At 37.4% G+C, this 22,667-nt stretch overlaps 1 protein-coding gene across 4 annotated transcripts in view; it reads left to right on the forward strand.

Moving 5' to 3' along the window:
- Window positions 1-22,667, forward strand: part of ADAM22 (ADAM metallopeptidase domain 22) — a 234,306-nt gene that overhangs the window by 172,377 nt on the left and 39,262 nt on the right. For all 4 annotated transcript variants that reach the window (XM_069588182.1, XM_069588181.1, XM_069588179.1 and 1 more), the window contains exons 14-22: window positions 1,370-1,421; window positions 4,819-4,918; window positions 5,977-6,048; window positions 6,263-6,355; window positions 12,471-12,551; window positions 16,317-16,367; window positions 16,586-16,649; window positions 18,262-18,367; window positions 20,600-20,719. In XM_069588182.1, coding sequence (XP_069444283.1) covers window positions 1,370-1,421; window positions 4,819-4,918; window positions 5,977-6,048; window positions 6,263-6,355; window positions 12,471-12,551; window positions 16,317-16,367; window positions 16,586-16,649; window positions 18,262-18,367; window positions 20,600-20,719 — 739 coding nt within the window. The remainder of the gene's footprint in view (window positions 1-1,369; window positions 1,422-4,818; window positions 4,919-5,976; window positions 6,049-6,262; window positions 6,356-12,470; window positions 12,552-16,316; window positions 16,368-16,585; window positions 16,650-18,261; window positions 18,368-20,599; window positions 20,720-22,667) is intronic.

Raw genomic sequence — 22,667 nt, forward strand, 5'->3', positions numbered from 1 at the left:
TGTTTTATTATCATTTATTTAAAACATCTCTTAGCATTGCTACAGAGGTAGAATTTGCCTGCAGAATCAGATCTGATAAAGGGCTCAGTAAAATATGGGCCTAGTAAAATATGCTAGGTTTAGCATCTATGATGAATATATATTCCCAGTAGGTAAAGTTACTTTACCAGGAATGATCGAGCACTATATATTTGGAGTAAGTTGACTATAGTGAAAGTGAAGTCACTCAGTCGTGTCCAACTCTTTGTGACCCCATGGACTGTAGCCTACCAGGCTCCTTTATCCATGGAATTTTCCAGGCAAGAGTACTGGAGTGGGTTGCCATTGCTTTCTCTAGGGGATCTTCTTGACCTGAGGATTGAACCCGGGTCTCTGGCATTGCAGGCAGATGCTTTACCATCTGAGCCACCAGGGAAGTAAGTTGACTATAATTGTATTTATTATTTTAGCAACAAATACCATAAATATGATTGTTTATAAAATTACAACTATTACCATTTATGGGCTTGCCTTGTGGCTCAGTGCTAAAAAATCTGCCTGCCAATACAGGAGACATGGGTTTGATTCCCGGGCCTGGAAGATCCCCTGGAGAAGGAAATGGCAACCCACTCCAGTATTCTTGCCTGGGAAATCCCATGGACAGAGGAGCCTGGTGGGCTACAATACGTGGGGTCACAAAAGAGTCAGATACAACTTGCGACTAAACAACATCAAAAATTACCATTTGTGAAGTGCCCACTCCATAAAAGATAGTTGAATGGCAGAAGTATCTACATCTAGATGCTCATTTAATCCTCAAGATGATCCTGCAAGGTACTCATTATCAGCTGATAATGAAGATCTATAAAGTGTCTGGATCTTAAAAGGGTAATGTCTGTAAGATCACACACATATTAAGTGGTATACCCAGATTTTGAACCCAGGTGTATCTGATTCTAAGACTCTTCTGCTTAACCAATATACTGTACTGCCTCCTACCAGCAACCTTGAGTGCAGAGGTTTTAAAAATGGATGAGAAATTACAGGAATTTCCATAAAAACCTGTGAAACCAAAATTCTGTGGTCATGCATCACTATTTCATTGCTCTTTGATTGTTAAGCCATTTTAACCGAGTACTTTAAAAATACGGCCACTTGTTAACATCTTGCAAAAGACTTTGAGTAGAAATTATATAAGCTCAATAGAGTCAAAGTAGATTTTTGTTGCTATGCATTGCATAAAGCACTTCAAATGTGAGGAAAATTAGAGGACTGATCTTTTACTGATTTGTAAATGTTTTAAAAATAGTAACTACTTTTAAAAATAGTAACTACTCTAATGCACATGTTTTCCCTTTGTAACAAGGTGTATGTATTCATTTTCTCTTAGGTGAGTGTAAATGTGAGGACACGTGGTCTGGATGCATAATGGGGGACACTGGGTGAGCCACTTCTATTTAAAAACAACTCACTGTTCCTTTCTCTACTGTGCTGTTGTCTTCTTAGGAGGATGGCAGTCAATAAGTTACTGCCTGGAACCCTACCTATAGGGATTTAAGACAAAATTGGCAGTTGATTTTCTCAGTGGCTCTGTAGGAAATGTATTTTCACAAAACAGTCTTTTGTTTATGAAAACAATTGCTGTCTGTTAAGCTCGTAAGTCAAAGATTTTTTGGGGGGGGCAGGGGATAGGACTTTGAAATGTGGTGAGTCAGGGCCATGCAGGATAAATGATTCCATCAACTTCAGGTAAATATAATAATTTTTTTAAAGAATTGCTTTCTTTTTAAAGATTATTGAAGTACAGTTGTTTTATAATATTGCATTAATTTCTGCAGTGCAGCAAAGTGATTCAGTTATATATATGTACATTCTTTTTCATATTCTTCTCTGTTATGGTTTATCATAGGATATTGAATATAGTTCACTGTGCTATACAGTAGGACCTTGCTGTTTATTCACTCCTTATATAATAGTTTTCATCTGCTAATCCCAGGGCTTTCCAGGTGGTGCTAGTGGTAAAGAACCTGCCGGCCAATGCAGGATACATAAGAGATGTGAGTTCAGTCCCTGGGTCAAGAAGATCCCCTGGAGGAGGGCATGGCAACCCACTCCAGAATTCTTATCTAGAGAATTACCTAGAGAATAGGGTCGCAAAGTGTTGGATACAACTGAAGTGAATTAGCATGCACGCATTCGTATCTGCTAATCCCAAACTCCCAGTCCATCCCTTCTCCATCCCCTCTCCCCTCTGGCGACCTCTGTGTCTGGGGGTCTGTTTCTCTTTTGTACATAAGTTCATTTGTGTCATATTTTAGGTTCCACATATAAGCGATATCATGTGGTATTTGTCTTGTTCTGATTTACTTCGCTTGCTATGATAATCTCTATTTCCATCCATGTTGCTACAAATCGCATTATTTCAGAATAAGGAAGGAATGAAGTTGTTCCAACAGTTTAAACTCAGTACAGCTTTATTTGGAAGATATGACATGAAACGCTTGATAAATGAGTTTACAGTAAATAATTGTAAATTCCATTAGTTAATTCACTTAAACATTAGCCATTATGCTAAGAAGTGGGACTATAAGTGCACAGGCTAGGGGGAGAGATTTTTATAAAAACCTACTCATTCTTACCTTAATTGTGTTTTCACTTTTATAAAAAGCTCAATGTAAAATAAGTTTTGAAAAATACAGAAAATAAAATTTGTACCACCTCTTTTCTTGCCATCAGGTGGTAACTCTGGTTAATATTAAAATGTGCTGTGCTGTGCTTAGTCACTCAGTCCTGTCCTACGCTTTGAGACCCCATGGACTGTAGCCCACCAGGCTCCTCTGTCCGTGGAATTCTCCAAGCAAGCATACTGGAGTGGGTAGCCTATCCCTTCTCCAGGGCATCTTCCCAACCCAGAAATTGAACTGGGTTTTCCTGCATTGCAGGTGGATTCTTTATCAGCTGCGCTACCTAGGAAGCCCCTGTTAACAGAACGTTAAAATAGTTTTGTTTAAACCTAGTAGTTTTGGGAATTCCTTGGCCATCCATGCTTCCACTGCCAGAAGGCAAAAGTTCAATCCCTGATTGGGAAATAAAATCCTGTATGCCATGAGGTGCAGCCAAGAAAATAAAATAAATCCAGTAGTTTTGTATTTTTTCTCTTTCCATTTTTATTGTTTTATACAGTTTGGATTATATTGGTTATAAGTGTTTATTCATTTTTTACTTAACATTATAGATTCAGCATTTTTCCAAGTCTTCATTCTTTAACACTATGATTATTAGTAACTACATGTATTTTAGTTTTATTAATATATCACGGTTTAGTTAACAGTTTTCTGTGGAACATTTAGGTTATTTTCATGTTATTTGCTGCTTTAAATTGTGCCACCATAAATATCTTTATACAGACATCTCTGCACACATAGCAAATTAATTCCTCAAGAAAAATTTCTTAAAGTAAAATTACTAGATTTAAGGCTATTTCACATTCTGAACATTCTTAATGCATAGTACCAACTTGCTGTATTGCCAGGTTTCTTTTTCTATTGACCCTTGATTATTTTGGAGTGTGTGTGTGTATATATATATATAATATAATAAATATATATAATAAAATATATATTATTTGGATATATATATATATATATATAGTATTTTGAAGCAATCTGAGACTTGAATTGGAAGAATAGTTACAAAGAACCTTTTGTTTCTGAATCATAAGTTCTTCCATGGTGCCTATCACTTCAAAATGCCAAACTTAATGTACCTTTCTGTGGACATAAACTGGGGCAAACTCAGGGAGATGGTGAGGGACAGAGGCCTAGTGTGCTGCAGTCCTTGGGATTGTGAAGAGTTGGACACTGAACACAACTTGGTGACTAAACAACCACAACAACAAAAAAATGTACATTTCTATAAACAAGGGCATCTTCCTGTAGGACCACAATTCAACCAAAAAAATCATCTAATTCTTAGCCCTCATTCAGGATTGGCCCTTTGTTTCTACAATGACATTTTAGCAAAAACTTCAGAATCAGGATTTTTTATTACAGTCAGGGTTTGGTCTCTTCAGTCTGGGATAATTCCTGTCTATTTTTGATTGTCACAACTTTAACACATTTGTAGATTACAGGTCAGAATTATTTTGCAGAATTATTTTGCAGAATGCTCTGTAGTTTGGGTTCCAGCCCAAGTGTAATATTTAGGAAAGACTTATTGTGAAATAAATTATTTCTAACTCTCTTTGATGGAAATTACACCTATGTAGGTGTGTGTTTCCTTTGAATGGGTATGCAGATAATGCAGAGCAAATCATAGTTACCACTGGACTTCCCAGACGGCACGGTGGTAAAGAGTCTGCCTGCCAGTGTAGAAGATATAAGAGACACGGGCTTGATCCCTGGGTCAGGAAGATCCCCTGGAGGAAGAAATAGCAACCTGCTCCAGTATTCTTACCTTGAAAATCCCATGGACAGAAGAGCCTGGTGGCTACAGTCCATGGGGTCGCTAAGAGTTGGATTTGACTGAGCACATAGTTATCATTGGTCACCAGTGAAGAATGTGTTGTTGTTTAGTCACTAAGTTGTGTCCGACTCTTTTGTGACCACATGGACTGTAGCCCACCAGTCTCCTCTGTCCATGGGATTTTCCAGGCAAGAATACTGGAGTGGGTTGCCATTCCCTTCTCAATGCAGATATTATGCATAAGTGGAATTTATTATTTATTTATTTAATTTTTAGGAATAATGTACAGTGTTAACAGCGTTAAATTTTAAAACTAGTCTACAAACCAGAGAGACAGAAATTATACCCAGCTATTGCTTTTCTTCTCTCTTATAGATATTATCTTCCTAAAAAGTTTACCCAGTGTAATATTGAAGAGTATCATGACTTTCTAAATAGTGGAGGTGGTGCTTGCCTTTTCAACAAACCTTCTAAGGTAATAAGTGTGATCAGAGTTGTTAAGTTATTAATCTTTCTCAAATATTATAAACACAAATTTTCATTCATTGTGTCTTATGGAATGAAACTTTTCAACTTGGTTCATATGTATTCTTGATATGCTGAATGTCTGCATTTCTGAATTAAATTAATCATGGGCTATTCTGATGGGAACAAAAAGCAGGTATAAATTAGAGTTTTGCTTTCTGAAAGACGTTCATTTTCTTTTCATAAAGCCAAAGGAGGATTCAGGGTTTGCTTACAAAAACAGCTTTACTTTGCATTTCTTTTTCATTTTCTTGATGCATTTTTTTCCCCTTTGGATACTGAATCATAATTCATCCTGATGGAAAAGGAGGTCTTTGTCCTCTCATTAATCCCCTCTCTGGGGCAAATTATTACTGCTGTTCTCTGCAGAGCTATGTGAATAGGTAGAGCTGAATTTTATATTAAATAAATCCATGAATTTATTAATTTTTGTGATGTTTTCCTCATTGCCCACAAAATAACTTTGTTTCACAAGTTAATACAGTTGATACAAAGCTTTTCACAGGTAATTGTATTTGATCTTCAGAATAATTCATTATGTAGATGGAAACTAATATTATTGTTACTATTGTTTTAAATACTAAAACACTTGGGCTCTGAGATGGCAAGCCATTTGCCCAAGATACATGGCTAAGCCAAGATTTGAATACAGACATTCTGACTCCAAATCCCTTGCTCTTGTTTGAAATGAAATTTTAGGAGTCCATCTGGCTTTGTTTTAGCCAATGCCTAGATCATTTTTTGCTTTGATGGCACTTATCAGACCCTATTTGGTGTATGCGTTATATATGAAAATATGATTAAGTCTGAAATGGAATCAATACTAGACACTTTTAAAGTTTCCAGTTCTAAAATTCTACAGTCATACTTTATAGCTTAGGAAAATAAAAATATATTTTGAAATGACTGACAGGCCAGAAGTGTAGTTGTGACACTTGGGGTCTCTCATATTATATTTGGTGCTGACTTTTCTACATTTTAGTGCCCTTCCTGTTTTTCATTCCACAGCTACTTGATCCTCCTGAGTGTGGCAATGGCTTCATTGAAACTGGCGAGGAGTGTGACTGTGGGACCCCTGCAGTAAGTCTTTGAGTTTGGATGATTTCTTTAGGTTATTTGGGGATATTCTAGATCCATACTGAACCATACAGAGCAAGTCTTGTGCCTAGAAATTTCATAAGATTCTGGAATAAAGATGATAATTCTGAGACTGTACATTTATTTTGGAAAATAGCCTGATGCTTTCAGGAAAATGACACCACTTTCATTTTTTCCAAATGTTTATATTCCTTAGGAATGTGTCCTTGAAGGAGCAGAGTGTTGTAAGAAATGTACCTTGACTCAAGACTCCCAATGCAGTGATGGTCTTTGTTGTAAAAAGTGCAAGGTAAATAAATGTTGATTGATAACCAACTGAAAGAAAAGAGGATATATTTGATAAGTTATTAAGGCAATAACTTAAATAGTTAATATTTAAGGTAAACATAAGCAAATAACAATAGACAATAGTAAGACCTGATGAATGTTGAGTGACAAGTGCCAGAGGCTTTATAGGAGTCTCACAAGTCTTGTGAGGAGTAGTTACTACATTTATTCCTATCTAACGGATGACAAAGCTGAGGCTTGTAGTGATTAAATATACCAAGTAAATAAGGAGCTAGGGCCTGTGTTTTTGTAATCCCTAGAGTTTGTGCTCTTTGTACTGCCTCCCTGAAGAGCGTGCACTTTAAATGAAACCATTTAATGTGCTATAATATATATGTATTAAAAGACGCTTACTCCTTGGAAGAAAAGTTATGACCAACCTAGATAGCATATTCAAAAGCAGAGACATTACTTTGCCAACAAAGGTCCGTCTAGTCAAGGCTATGGTTTTTCCTGTGGTCATGTATGGATGCGAGAGTTGGACTGTGAAGAAAGCTGAGCGCCAAAGAATTGATGCTTTTGAACTGTGGTGTTGGAGAAGACTCTTGAGAGTCCCTTGGACTGCAAGGAGATCCAGCCAGTTCATTCTAAAGGAGATCAGCCCTGGGTGTTCTTTGGAAGGAATGACGCTAACGCTGAAACTCCAGTACTTTGGCCACCTCATGCGAAGAGTTGACTCATTGGAAAAGACTCTGATGCTGGGAGAGAAGGGGACGACCGAGGATGAGATGATTGGATGGCATCACCGACTTGATGGACATGAGTTTGAGTGAACTGCGGGAGATGGTGATGGATAGGGAGGCCTGGCATGCTGTGATATTCATGGGGTCGCAAAGAGTCGGACACGACTGAGTGACTGAAATGAACTGAACTGAACTGAATAATAATAATAATAATAACATAATGTAATATAATTTAAATGAAACTATTCTTTGAATAATGTGTTTCCTTTATTGTAAAGCCAAGTAGATATTCAATTCAGTTCAGTCCAGTTCAGTTGCTCAGTCATGTCTGACTCTTTGCGACCCCATGAACTGCAGCACACCAGGCTTCCCTGTCCATCACTGACTCCGGAAGCTTGATCAAACTCATGTCCATCGAATTGGTGATGCCATCCAACCACCTCATCCTCTGCCTGCCTTCAGTCTTTCCCAGCATCAAGGTCTTTTCAAATGAGTCAGTTCTTTGCATCAGGTGGCCAAAGTGTTAGAGTTTCAGCTTCATCATCAGTCCTTCTAATGAATATTCCGGACTGATTTCCTTTAGGATGGACTGGTTGGATCTCCTTGCAGCCGAGGGAATCTAAAGGGTCTTCTCTAACACCACAATTCAAAAGCATGAATTCTTCAGCGCTCAACTTTCTTCAGAGTCCACCTCTCATATCCATACATGACTACTGGAAAAACCATAGTTTGACTAGATGGACCTTTGTTGGCAAAGTAATGTTTCTGCTTTTTAGTATGCTGTCTAGGTTTGTCATAGCTTAACTTCCAAGGAGTAAGCATCTTTTAATTTCATGGCTGCAGTCACCATCTGCAGTGATTTTGAAGCCCCCCAAAATAAAGTCTGCCACTCTTTCCATTGTTTCCCCATCTATTTCCCATGAAATGGTGGGGCCAGGTGCCATGATCTTAGTTTTCTGAATGCTGAGTTTTAAGCCAACTTTTTCACTCTGCTCTTCACTTCACTTTCATCAAGAGGCTCTTTAGTTCTTCACTTTCTGCCATAAGGGTGATGTCATCTTCTTTTCATGGTGCTCAACTTGAAATGTCTCATGTATTAGCTGTTGAGGCAACAAAAGAAATCTTTGTAGACATTAAAACACCTTTCATCTGTTGTACATCACTGTTCAATGCATCTTTACACACCTTGGCTATTTTCCTTCTCCCAATAACATCCTCATGCCTGTCTCCAAATAGTTAAGCCTTTACATCAAGACTCTGGTAATTTGGGGCTTGCTTTGCTCTAAGAAATCCATTTTTTCTTTCCTCATATAAAATCTGGTATAATTTTATATTATTTCTAAGGTATAATATCTTTCTTTCCCTCCAGTCTGTACATTTTGCAGAGGCAGAGCCAGGCATTTGCACTGTAATTGGACCAAGACTTCAGTAAATAATTGCTGAATGAATGAATAAATATGCACAGCATTCTCTTACTAATTCTTTGCTGACTGATCGGCTCTAATGAATTAATAGAGGGCAAAATATGAACCTATCATATTTAATGCCCTACTGTGTGCCAGAAGCTGTACTAAGTACTTGCAAAATATATCATCCTATATCCAGGTTTCTTAACTGTGGCACTGTTGACATTTTTGGCAAGATTGTTCTTTATTGTGAGGGTTATCTTATGTCTTGAAGGCTATTTAGCAGCATCTCTGACTTCTACCTACTAGTTGCCAGCAGCATCCCTCCAAGTCATGACACCATGATGTCTTACTGCTAAGTCGCTTCAGTCGTGTCCAACTCAATGCGACCCCATAGATGGCAGCCCACCAGGCTTCCCCGTCCCTGAGATTCTCCAGGCAAGAACACTGGAGTGGGTTGTCATTTCCTTCTCCAAAGCATGAAAACGAAAAGTGAAAGTGAAGTCGCTCAGTTGTGTTCGACTCTAGCGTCTCCATGGACTGCAGCCTATCAGGCTCCTCCGTCCATTGCCAAATATTCTCTGGTTGAGACTGCTGTCTTAGATAATGCTCATAGCTACACTTTGGGGATGGATATTATTATCTAGATTTTTTCCAGCTGAGCAATGCCTATCTCAGGGAAGTGAAATAACCTGCATAGTCTTACTCAGCTAGTAAAGAAGAAATGTGCAGTTACACCCCAGATCTGCTGGCAGCAGTTTCTGTTGTTCCCACTTTACCACTGTGTCTCTGGCAGAGTTTTAAGAGAAGCAAGGCACTGGCAGAGATCTCTGAAAGCACTCTCTAAAAAACAAAGACGAAACTAAATGTGAAACACATATTTTTTCATTTTGTCTACCTCAACTGTTTACTCTGTTAGTTTCTCCAACTGCCATCTAGGGATTCCTAATCATATATTTTAATCCTCAATGTTTTAAGTCTGCCCATCCATTAAATTGAAGCTGAAACTCCAACACTTTAGCCATCTGATGCAAAGAACTGACTCATTTGAAAAGACCCTGATACTGGGCGACATTGAAGGTGGGAGGAGAAGGAGGTGGTAGGATGGCGTCACCGACTCAATGAACATGAGTTTGAGTAAACTCCAGGAGTTGGTGATGGACAGGGAGCCCTGATGTGCTGCAGTCCATGGGGTTACAGAGTCGGATATGACTGAGCGACTGAACTGACTGATCCATCAAATGCAGTCAATTATGCCATTTTTTCTTGGATTCATAGAATTAAGCTCTTTGTGATATAATCACTGAAAGGAGCAAGTACAAAATAATAGAATTAAAATACATAAAATAAAATGGTACGGTTAACTATCTTAGAATATGAGTTACAACTTTACCAGTCAAGTAAGATCTGTTCTGCCACTTTCTCTACCCCATACTCCCATCTCACCCCACCCTGGGCTCCTAGAGGAGTCAGAAGCAGAAGAAGAAATGAAAAAGAGGGATCAGAACAAAATGAGGAAGCATGTGTATTTTTGTTTTCTTCTATATGTGTTTATAATGATTTATCTGTAAGTCAGAGTTAGCAAACACTTTCTGTAAAGGGACAGATTTTTGGGTTATAAGGTCTTTATGTCAGTTGCTCAACTCTTTCTTTGAAAGCAGCCATCAAAAATACAGAGGAAACATGTGGCAGTGTTCTAATAAAACTTCAAATACAACACAAACAGGCAGCCAAAATTGTCCTTGAGGCATGATTTGGGAACCCCTGCTGTAAAATATTGCTTATTTACTTCTTTGCTCATTTTCTATTTTCTTTATGTGAAAATTCCAAGAGGGTGGTGATTTGGGTTGACTTACTGCTTCACCCCAGCACTTAGCACAAGTCCTCCTCTACCATGCTGATTTTTGGAAGTTTCCTGACAATTCGTGAACATTTACACTCTTGTATGAACTGTACCTTAAATCTGCTTATACTTCTACCTCAAAAGTTCTAAAATGGTAGCTTGTACCAATTCCCAGGAGGAAGAGAACCAAAGTATATTAAATTAACTTATCTTGCTTGTTTCCTGATTTTTATGGCCTATTTGTTGTTGTTGGTCAGTTGCTAAGTCGTGTCTGACTCTGTGATCCCATACACTGCAGTACAGCCTCTCCTCTGTCCTTCACTATCTCCCAGAGTTTGCTAAAATTCATGTCCATTGAGTTGGTGACGTTATCTAATCATCTCATCCTCTACCATCCCCTTCTTGTTTTTCCTTCAATCTTTTCCAGCATCAGGGTGTTTTCCAATGAGCTGGCTCTTTGCATCAGGTGGCCAAAGTATTGGAGCTTCAGGTTCAGCATCAGTCCTTCCAGTGAATATTCAGGATTGATTTCCTTTAGGATGGACTGGTTAGATCTTGTTGCTGACCAAGGTATTCTCAAGAGTCTTTTCCAGCACCACAATTTGAAAGCATCAATTCTTCGGCATTCAGACTTCTTTATGGTCTAATTCTCACGTCTGTGCATGACTACTGGAAAAATCATAGCTTTGACTATATGGATCTTTGTCAGCAGAGTGATGTCTCTGCTGACATCACATTTTTATATGCTGTCTAGGTTTGTCATAGCTTTCCTTCCAAGGAGCAAGAGTCCTTTAATTTCATGACTGCAATCACTGTCTGCAGTGATTTTGGAGCCCCAGAAAATAAAAACTGCCACCGTTTCCACTTTTCTCCCATCTGTTTGCCATGAAATGATGGGATCAGCTACCATGTTCTTCATTTTTTGAATATTGAGTTTTAAGCCAACTTTTTCACTCTCTCCTTTCACCCTCATTAAGAGGCTCTTTAGTTCCACTTCACTTTCTGCCATTAGAGTGATATCATCCCCACTAAATTCTAAATTCTTTGCGAACAAGATTCTTGTGTTTGTTTTCTGTTGAATCTCCACTGGCTGTGCCTAGCACATTTTAAGTGCCTAGTAAATGCTTGATGAATGAATGAACAAACACAAAATTTTGTTCAGCCCTTTGGAAAAAGTATCTGTTGAATTCCTGACTGGAGTTGGCACTGTGCTGCTCATGTTCTATGAGCAACAGGAGGCTCAACTGCCTGGAGGATGGTGAACCAGGGAGAGAGGATGGAAGTTGTGTGTGGGTGTGTGTTGGGGGAGAAAAGGGGTCTAGAATACTGTATATGCTTGTGTGAGCAGAGTTAGAAACACAGAAGGATGCAGCCCCAAATAGTAACCTTTTAGAGCAAGAAAGAGAGTGGGATTGAAGAGGAAAAGAGAAAGATGGTAGCTTTATGTATCTCTTTTTGTTTTGTTTTAATGAATACTCTTGCAACTGATGAATCCAACAAGCATACAAGTTTATTTGTATGACTCCTATGCTTAAAAAAAATATGTGAGTTGAAAACAGACCAAAGAAGAGTCTTACAGACAGGTACAAATAATATAAACATTAAAAGGGAATAAAAGACCAAGCTATAGATCTGTAAAAAAAAAATGATGCAGGAGGAGAAGATGGTAAAGGAAATCATGAAAGGAAATAGCTTTGCCATTTCCTCTAACTTTTACAATTCAGTCCAAAATGTAACTTTCAAATTCTTAGCTGATGAGGTAAAAAAGAATAATATGATAAAAGTGCCAGTAAGAATGAAGGATAAAGTATAAATCCATAAGCTAGTTGGAAGAAAGAATTGCTGGAACTTGGACTGGCTTGTCCTTCTGGTACAGATGTACCATCAAGCACATCCTATTTTAGCTAGATCTTGTAAGGCTATGTGTGATGACTATGCAAATTACTTCATATGTGAGAAACTCGCCCTGAGAACTATTAAATTAACATTTTCATGCAGTATGGTTTTCACAGATTTTCATCTTAAACTAGTTTAAGGTATTCCTATCCAAAAAAAATTCATTTTGCATTTTTAAGATGATACTGTAAGAGGTTTGTTTTTTTTTTTCCTTTGACAGTTTTGCACATTGAGTTTTGTTCATTTTAGTTTCAGCCTATGGGAACCGTGTGCCGTGAAGCAGTAAATGATTGTGACATTCGTGAAACATGCTCTGGAAATTCAAGCCAGGTAACTTATGAATCATTTCTTTGAATCCAAGGGGGGAAAAGTTGGAGTTTAGTGAACTGACCCTCAGATGGAATGGAAATGGGCAAGATATTCATGTTTCTCTTTCGCGTCAACTCTTTCTTTCCTTTCATTAATTTTTTGGAATTGAAGTTTCAGTAAGCAAAGTTTGAGCAGATGTTCAGTGTGATTTTGTCTTACCGTTGAACTAATCTTAAGACTGTATATCTGCCTTAACTATTTTGTTTTTGTTGAAAGTAGGGAATAAAAGGCTTTTGTGTTTAGTCCAGCTAGTGAAGGAGGAAACAGAAAGACTCTCTTCAACTGGTTGAAACGAGTTAGACAAGGCAGAGAGAACCACAGGATACTGGGTTCTGAGGCAGGGCCTGTCTTGACTTTTATTTACCTGAAACAGCTTGCCACTAATTGCTGATTTTGGATTTAATATCATTTAGTTGTCAGTAGGGAAGATAAGGGCTTCCCTAGTGGCTCAAATGTTAAAGAAGAATCTGCCTGCAATGCAGGAGACACGGGCCCCTGGGTCAGGAATACTCCCTGGAAAAGAGAATGGCTAGCCATTGCAGTATTCACGCCTGGAGAATTCCATGGACAGAAGAGCCTGGTGGGCTACAGTCCATGGAGTTGAAAGAAGTCATACATGACTGAACGACTAACACTTTCACTTCAGGGAAGATACAGAAGTTAATAAACTTCGTCAGGGGATCACAGATCTCAGTGTATGTGTATACAGGCAGTCCTTTCTTGGCATTTAATGCAGGATCACAGCAGTGACCATGAAAGCTGAAACCGTATTGTAGTAATCAATGGAAAAAATTACAATTATTCTGTGAGCTTTAAAAAATATCAGGTGATTAAAAACTCCCTTACTGTTGGACTTAAATGAATAGAGAAATGAAAAAAAATGAACTAATATTTATTTAGCTCACATTAAATTAAAACGAAAATATTGAAAATTAACACATTTTATTTCTTTGTAAAAAACTTATCGGTAATTTGAGCCGTGCTTGCCTTCTCCTGGTCAGAAACCTAATGATACTTAGTGAGCATCTTTCCTGTGTCTTGTTGAATTGCTACTCTCCTAACTTTGGGTCAGTTTTTTGACATGATCCTTTGTGCTTTCAATGTTGTGAAATATCCAAGAGATGTGAAGTTGTGAATGGGAATTGTTTTGCTGAACAGTGGTATCAGCATCCCATTCGCATAGTCACTGATTTTTTTTTTCTGTCATGCTATTTACATTTGATTTTACTTTCTCTTCCAGTGTTATCACTTTTCATTTCTTTGCTGCACTTTCACCTTTGGCCAGTTTCCTCTTTCAACTATTCAGTTTTATTATAAGATGTCACATGGTATCACCCAGAGACAGAAAGGCAACAAGCTATGTCCTTTGTTGTCTGTACATGCACTGAATGAACAGACGCTCAGTGATCAATCCTGACAGACGCTGAAAGAAGCGCCTAGACAGGCTGTTGACCGTGATGGCCGTATCTTGTTTACCAAGCGATTGGTGGGCTGAAGAGCTAACAGCAAAGTTTGTTCTTCATGCAATTACCCGCACTTAATCTACTGTGGTAACTGAAACTGAAACTGTGTCTTGGGGGTACGGGTGTTATTTAACAAAACCATAGTTAGTGAAATTCCTTCACACTGGAGCCATGCAAAGTGAAGACTGCCCACATCTTCCTTTCTCTAGAGAAAAGAGAATTAGTAGTGGTTTATCTGTGCTGTGCTCAGACAGTCATGTCCAACTCTGCGAACCCATGGATTGTAGCCCGCCAGCCTCCTCTGTCCATGGAAATTTTCAGGCAAGAATGCTGGAGTGGGTTGCTATTTCCTACTCCAGGGAATCTTACTGACCCAGGGATCAAACCCGCATCTTTTGCATCTCCTCATCGGCAGGCAGATTCTTTTTTTTTTTTACTTTACAATATTGTAGTGGTTTTTGCCATATATCAACATGAATCCGCCATGGGTGTACACGTGTTCCCCATCCTGAACCCCCCTCCCACCTCCTTCCCTGTACCATCCCTCTGAGTCACCCCGGTGCACCAGCCCCAATCATCCTGTATCATGCATTGAACCTGGACTGGCAATTCATTTCACATGTGATGTTATACATGTTTCAATGCCATTTCCCCAAATCAACCCACCCTCTTCCTCTCCCACAGAGTCCAAAAGACTGTTCTATACATCTGTGTCTCTTTTGCTGTCTCGCATACAGGGTTATCGTTACCATCTTTCTAAATTCCATATATATGTGTTAGTATACTGTATTGGTGTTTTTCTTTCTGGTTTATTTCACTCTGTATAATAGGCTCCAGTTTCATCCACCTCATTAGAACTGATTCAAATGTATTCTTTTTAATGGCTGAATAATACTCCATTATGTATATGTACTACAGCTTTGAAAGAGACACGTGTACCCTAGTGTTCATCGCCACACTGTTTATAATAGCCAGGACATGGAAGCAACCTAGATGTTCATCAGATGAATGGCAGGCAGATTCTTGATCCCTGCGCCACCCGGGAAGCCCTACTTTAACCATTAAAAATGCTTTCTTTGAAAAGCGGTCATCTTAAGAGATTAAAGATTTGCATTCTTACTGTCTAATTAGCATTGTTTTCCTAAGCTTACGCCTGGTGAGGATGGGGATACAATGAATAATTACCTAATGGGCTCTGGGAATGAAAGTATGATAAAGCAACTTCTTTAAAATGTAATTATGTGATAAGCAGGATTTCAAAAGAAATCTAAATCTGAAAATTATGTGCATACAAAGGTGTTCTTGTTGCACTGGTTGTAATGGCATAAATTTGAGATATTTATAAGTAAATATTTTAATACATTGATTATATGACTTGTTAGCTCAGGGAATGTGTTATAGCTATAAAGATGATACCTACAAAAAAGTTAAATTTGCATGATGAAAGTAAAGGGCTGAAACAGAATATAAAGCATTATCTATAATCTGATTATACTTATATTATAAAATACCACATTATGTTGAAAAAGGTAGAGGAAAAAAAATATACCAAATTATAAAAAATAGTTGTCTCTGGATGGTGGGAATATTAGAGACTTTGGTCTTTCATTCTTCCTGTTTTTGTTTTTTTTTTTTACATTTCCTAACTTTTCTCAAATACGTATGTAATTACTATAATAATAGAAAAATGTATACTAAATTTTAAAGTTACACTCTGTTTCTATCCAGATAGGAATGCTTTGCAATCTTTTGCAGTCTTTTCTGCAATTGCTCCAAGGGAAGAAAGGGGGGAGGGTGGCTATAAAACATGTCTTTTTCTGACATGTCCAAGGTAGACTTTCACTTCTAAGTATAAGAACTGTTACTTCTCATGGTTAAAAAAGGGGAAACCGTATCTATTGCTCCATCTGGTGGCATCCTTCTGGCTTTGTCTTGTGTTCCTGTTTTTCTTACTCTGAGAACTAGTGTGTCTGTCTAAGTTAGCTGAGTCTTTGCTGTTGGTTCTTTCTATCTGTAAATAAGGATTTACAAATCAACTGCTCTTTTCCTCTGGTAGATCCATATTTTTAGGGGAAAATGCATCAATTGTTACATTTCCTTTTGTTTTCTCTTGATCTTGTTTTTTTTTTTTTTATTTTCAGATGATTTGGGAAACCACCCTGTATTATGAGACTTCATTTTCAAAATGAAAACCTTGAGAGAGATTAGCTCATCTTAATATCTTGCTGTGCATTTGGTTCATATTTCTCTTTTCTTTTCCTAGTGTGCCCCCAATATTCATAAGATGGATGGTTATTCCTGTGATGGTGTCCAGGTAGGTTACTTCATCTTTACCTAAATGTTTCCTATATACCAGCACAAAAGAAATACTAAGTCTCACCAAAGTAGGAAGATCATATTAAATGTTTCGTAGTCAACTCTGAAGGTAAAATGCCTTTATAATACTCACCTACTAGTTTTCCTGGTCATAGTTTTCAGTTACCTGATGGAAGTAGACGTTGTGCTGCTAATGGGTATGCTTTTCCATTTTAGGGAATTTGCTTTGGAGGAAGATGTAAAACCAGGGATAGACAATGCAAATACATCTGGGGGCAAAGTGAGTAAATGACAAGGCTTGAGCCTTCTCCAAGTCTGGCAGCTGGCCCAAGGGCATGTGAACTGGATGGAAGTAATGTTTCAACCACTTTATTATGACTTGGGGACTTTCAGAGCCACTGCAGCTCTTGGCAGGAGCACTTTTGTGGAAATTACAGAAAAGCACCTCCTTTGATAAGACACAGCTCTGTACGTCTTGGCTAGTTAGCCATGTCTTTGGATGGAAAGTGCCTTTTCTGTCAGGCAGGTAAAATCCATTCTAGGGTATGCAACTTGGAGAACAAAGCATACCTGGATTTCTGATGCTCTTATGCTGTCTTTAACTTAGTATCCTAAGGCAAAACCCATCAACTATGTGGAATGGACATGGACCCCAAGTGGGGCACCCTTGGATAAGAACTGTAGCCTTTTAGCTAGAATTGCCTTTTCTTTCTTATCTCTCTTTCTTAAACTCTAGCTGGTTTTCCTAGTTATAGGTGAATTTCTGCTAAGGTAGCTCTGTCATATCAGAAAGAAATTTTAATATTATTCCCTTCAAAGTTTGGTAGATTTTCAGAAGGAAATATGTAACATTTATATTTAAAACATTTAATTTAAATGCATATTTAAATGTTATATTTTTCCAGAAGTATTACTGGCCCTTCTGAAAGAAGTGTTTAATTCAAACTCTTTCAAAAGATTATTTATATTGGAAAGCAAGCTATAAAGATAATGATAACCCTTAACTGTCACAAATACTGGCTATAATCCTTTTGGGAATGGAAGTGTATGCTCTCTTTTGAACAACTAGAGAAACATTGGGATGGGAGAACATTTTAGTTATGTAGGCTTATGCTCTGGACAAAGAAATATGGTTTTTGCTTCCTCCTCTTGGAGAAAAATTAGTGGCTGACAGCAAGAAGTAGGAAAAGAAACTACCAAACATCATCAGTTTAAAAAATATACTCATCTTTTGATTAGTTTGCAAAAGTTGTTTTGATCTAAATCTTGGATAGCTCCATTAACTGACCTTGGCTTTAGCAACAATAAAATCCTGACAAAAATGCTGACATGAATTAAAATGTTATTTGACAATCAGAGATTTAACATGAATTGAGATTTGCTTACAAGCAGAGTAACTTTTTGATAGCCATTAAGAATTAATAAACAAGGTGGAAATACTGCTCTTTCTTGAGTCTTTAATTATCGTGCATCATTCTTTTAATAAAATTGTCTTTATGATTCATAAAAGTTGCTGAGTGAAAAATTCATGCTTTATATCTGGCACTGAGATTAAAGCATTGAACATTTGTCAATGAACCATTTGGTAGCATCTTTCCGCAATTATTGGCAAAATTCTCAGGAGTGTTATTCTCAGAACTTACAGCCGGCATCATATCAAAGATCTAAATAGGTTTCTTTTCAAGTTTTAAATGAGCATTTGTGAGAAATGCACCCAAGTGATGGGTGCTTTTGGTATGGGGAACTCTTGTGAAGCAGGGGTACAACCTTTGCAATTGGTAACATTGTAGTGAAAGAAGAGAGTTCTTCACAAGTGTTTTCCCCTTACTGCAAACAGTTGAACGGCTCATGTGGTTTATCTCTCACTGATAGAAAACTCTATTCTGCTTCAGATGTGATGTCATCAGACAAATACTGCTATGAGAAACTGAATATAGAAGGCACCGAGAAGGGCAACTGTGGGAGAGACAAAGACACGTGGATACAGTGCAACAAACGGTGAGATGGAGAAACGGGCCGAGTGTATACCTCGTTCCGGGCACCGCTTCTTCAGCCACCAGGACTTGCCTGTTTTTCTGCATGCCATCAAGCATTCTCTCTCCCTCATCTCTTCCCAGAGTTCCAACATCACCTTTGCAGAGGGTTTCTGAATCTCAATATGTATTCTGACCTCTCTCCTAAGGCTCAGGCGATGCCTACGGCTGCCTTAGGTCTTTCTCACCTAGAAGACACCTGTCAGCATCTCAAAGGCAACCAAAATTAAAGCCAACAGAATGTTGTCAGTGCTGATAGATGGAATTATCTGACTCTGACTTTACTAGAGAACTCTTTTCCCCAAAGATCTTAATATCTCACTCTCCTTCTGTTTAGAAGCCTCAGAGTGATCCTTGATGCTACCTTCTCTCTGATTCATTATCCAAATGACAAATCATGTTTATTCTTCTCTTTCACTCCTCCACAATTTGTCTTTAATTCATCTCTTCATTTCTGTGCCTATTGCATTACCCCAACTAAGACCTATGTCAATTCTTCAACTAATAGAGAAACCTCTTAGTTTTCTCTGCCAGCAGCATCTAGCATGATCCCATCAAAATAATATTTTCCTGAACCTTTTGACCATGTCAGTTCTTTGTTCAAATTTCACTGGTTCCACATACTTAATTGATAGTAAGAATAACATCTATTCGGTGCACACTATGTGTTAGGAACTGTATTACACTTTACATAAGTGATGTCATTTAATCTTAATGGTAGTTTGCCCTATTCTATGGAGGAGGAAACTGAGACAGTTAAGTTGACTAAGGTCACGTAGCTAGGATATAATAAGAGCAGAATTAGAACCCAGCAGTCTGATTTTAGAATTTTCTTTTAACCACTTTGTTTAATGCAATACCATCTTGCTTAATACATGAAATGGAACCTTAGGTTGGCACTGTACCTCTTCCATAATTTTCCCCAACCTACATATTTTGTTTTTTTCTTTTCTACTCTTTCAAAGTCTAGCAAACCTTGCCATTTTTAATATATTTTATTGTCCTACTTTCACATGGGTATGTGTGCTATTCATACTTTAGGAAGTACCCTATATACTCCATAAAAAAATTTTACCTATCCAAAAAATTACCCATCCCCACCCCCTTGGATAGCACTTACTCTGTAAATTATTTCTGGATTATTTTAATTGTTATTATTTATTTCCCCACACCTCCCTCTTGTCCTGCATCCTTTTACTACTTTTATGGTCCTTGTCACTAACTCTATGTTTTATAGATGTTTAATGTATGTAATTTCTCTTCTTACCCACAGTATAATTTCCTTAAGAATAAAAATCGTCTAATGTTTTTAATATTATACTAAAGTATTTAGTAAACTCCAACAAAAAATGTTGTATGTCTTCTATGTTAAAAAGCATTTAAATTTGTGATATATACAATAATGTGATGATATAACTTTTAAAATTTATTTTTTAATACAGTAGTACATATATTTCTACGTTGGCGATAGATGCAAGTCTTAATTTTTCTCTTTCTATATGGTAAAGTCTAATATTCCATATATAGTTGCTGGCCTGCTAATAAGTCTTTGCAAGACATTTATTAGAATATGTTTATCATTATCTATCTTAATGATTAAAATGTGTTAAATATAGAGAATATGTAAGATAATAGTTAACACAAATGAAAATATGTTACAAGTTAAATTAGAATTGTATGTGCTAGCTGGGGGAGAAGTGGAATATATTGGAAAAGGAATCATGATCCTATGTGGTTGAGAAGCCACAAAGTATATAATCTGTTCTTTAATTCTGGTGCCATTGGTTGAAGAAAACATTGTATTCTAAAAGAATACTCATTCAAAGTTCACTCATTCACTTATCAAATATTTTTTTTAATGTCTTAGTATATCCTGTGATGTGTTATGAGGAAAGAGATTCAGATATAAAAGAAGTCCATTTGATGGGTAATTTTCTTTAGATAAATACTTTGCGGACAATAAAGGAAAATCTAGAACATAGTTGGGATTTTGGCACACCAAAAGTTTCAGAGAAGACAGTTTTTAAAGCTGGAAGTAAACTTATTTGAGGTTATTTTGTTTTGCTTGTAATTTGAAGAAATAGTACAGTTGATGAAAAAACAAATGCTTAAGTAAGATAACATTATTGTTCTAACTGTATGGATTTTGCTGTATCTTTGAAGGAAGATGTAAATACTTGGTACTTTTTTAACACAGGGATGTGCTTTGTGGTTACCTTTTGTGTACGAACATTGGTAATATCCCAAGACTTGGAGAACTCGATGGTGAAATCACGTCTACTTTAGTTGTGCAGCAGGGAAGAACATTAAACTGCAGGTAATGAGCTAACCATTCTGTGAGAACATTAGCCATCTTATTTCCCAGGAATGAAGCTTAGGATTACTTCTATTTTCAGTTCATATGTATGTTAGTAAGATGAAATGGATTCTAGTCCATAGGGATGATTAAGTAAATCCTGACAGAGAACAGACAGAAGGGAAGGATTAATTGAATGTGGACTATTGTATGGTAGCTAGAGTTATGTTTAATTGTCCAGTTAAATCTTGCAGGGTTTAGTTTGCATTTCATTCTTATCAGTGGATTAAATAAATGTATCTTCTTTTGCTCCCTTATGAAGTCCCACCAAAATGACACTAAACAGATATTTTTCTAGAATTTGTATGTCCATAGGGAAGCAGAAAAAGGGAGAGGAAACTGCAGCAACAAAATTCTAGAACATGGAGAACAAACAGATGTGTGGCAGATGATTATCAAACTAAAAATGCTGAAGTCCTCAGTCAGTAATGGGGAAAACCAAGAAACTGACTCAGGATGTACTGCCAGTCCCAAAAGGCTCAAATGGGCAGCATCATCTACTTCTGGAAGAGGGAATAAAGGATTTGGGGATAGAGGAAGGAACTCAAATGAAAAAGACAGGTGAACTCTGTTAGAGAAGCTGCCAGATCTACAGCTTTGTTCCCTGATCCAACTAAGCTGGTGACTGCTCATCCTCCCATGAAAGATTTGAGCTTTACAGTCTGCAAAGAATAAAACAGAAGGTTTCCAAGCTTACTGTCAGCAGAAAAATCAGTTATCAGAGGTGTATAGAAGTGGACTAGCCTCACTGATATTCAGTCAGAAAGTCCCAGAACTTCCAATCATCTGTCTGGTTCCCCAACTCAAATATAAACAAGTGACCAGATTTGTGAAGAAAGACTCTAACCTGAAAAGAGAGACAGAAATGACCAGAAAATGCAAAAACTACCTATAAATATTTTAAGATACTTCTATCATGAAACAAGAATAGGGTAGAATTTTTAAAAGTGAGGAATATTAAGAGAAAACAAAGGAAAGCTGTTAGAAATTTTAAAAAAGATGGCAAAAATTAAACTCAATAGTTGAAATTATCTCCCAGAAAGTAGAGTAAAAGAGACAAAGAAAGGGCCATAGAGTAAAGCTAACCATGTTAGAATATAAATAATAAAGAACAGAGAAAACAGCAGGGAGGAAATTAGCAATGACTAACTCTAAGAACGTTATCTAGAACCTTTGGACTTGAATTTCCATATTACCAGGCTCACCAGGTGCAAGGTGAAATCAGTGAAATTAGTAATACATCAAAACTTATCAGTATGAAATTTCAGAACCTAAGGAAAAAGAATCCCAACTGTTTCTAGAGAGAAGAGAGAGAGGAAAAAAAAAAAGGAATAGGCATTAGAATGGTTTCAAATCTATCAACAAGAGTGCTGGGATCTGAAAGACAATGAGAAAATAATTTCCAAAGTAGAATTCTGTACTCAGGCAAACTATGAATCGAGTGTGAGGGTAGAAAATAAAGAAACACTTAGATATGCAAGTTTGCCCCAAGTTTATTCCCCTAAGTCCTTTCTCAGGAAGCTATTAGAAATTGTGCTCCACCAAAATAAAGAAGAAAACTAAGAAAGAAACATAGGGAATTTAGGAAACAAGATATCCATTCTGGAGAGAGACGGCAATCCTCCAATGAATAGTATCTTGGAGAAAGCCAAGATACCCAGCTCTGTACCATTTACAGGGCCCACCAGATTGGATAGGAGCAGGGGAACTCCAAATGGAAACTCTAGGAGAGATTATTTCAGCAAGATGAACTGATGTTCAGACACATCTTAAGTGGAGATTTTGACAGCAGGGTTGGAGTAATTTTGAGTTAGTGACAGATGATTCAGTGATCAAATAAGAGACTTGATGTTGTGATGACTCATCTAGAGCCAGACATCCTGGAATGTGAAGTCAAGTGGGCCTTAGA

Source organism: Ovis canadensis, chromosome 4 (genome assembly GCF_042477335.2).
Source record: "Ovis canadensis isolate MfBH-ARS-UI-01 breed Bighorn chromosome 4, ARS-UI_OviCan_v2, whole genome shotgun sequence".
NCBI classification, from domain to species: domain Eukaryota; kingdom Metazoa; phylum Chordata; class Mammalia; order Artiodactyla; family Bovidae; genus Ovis; species Ovis canadensis.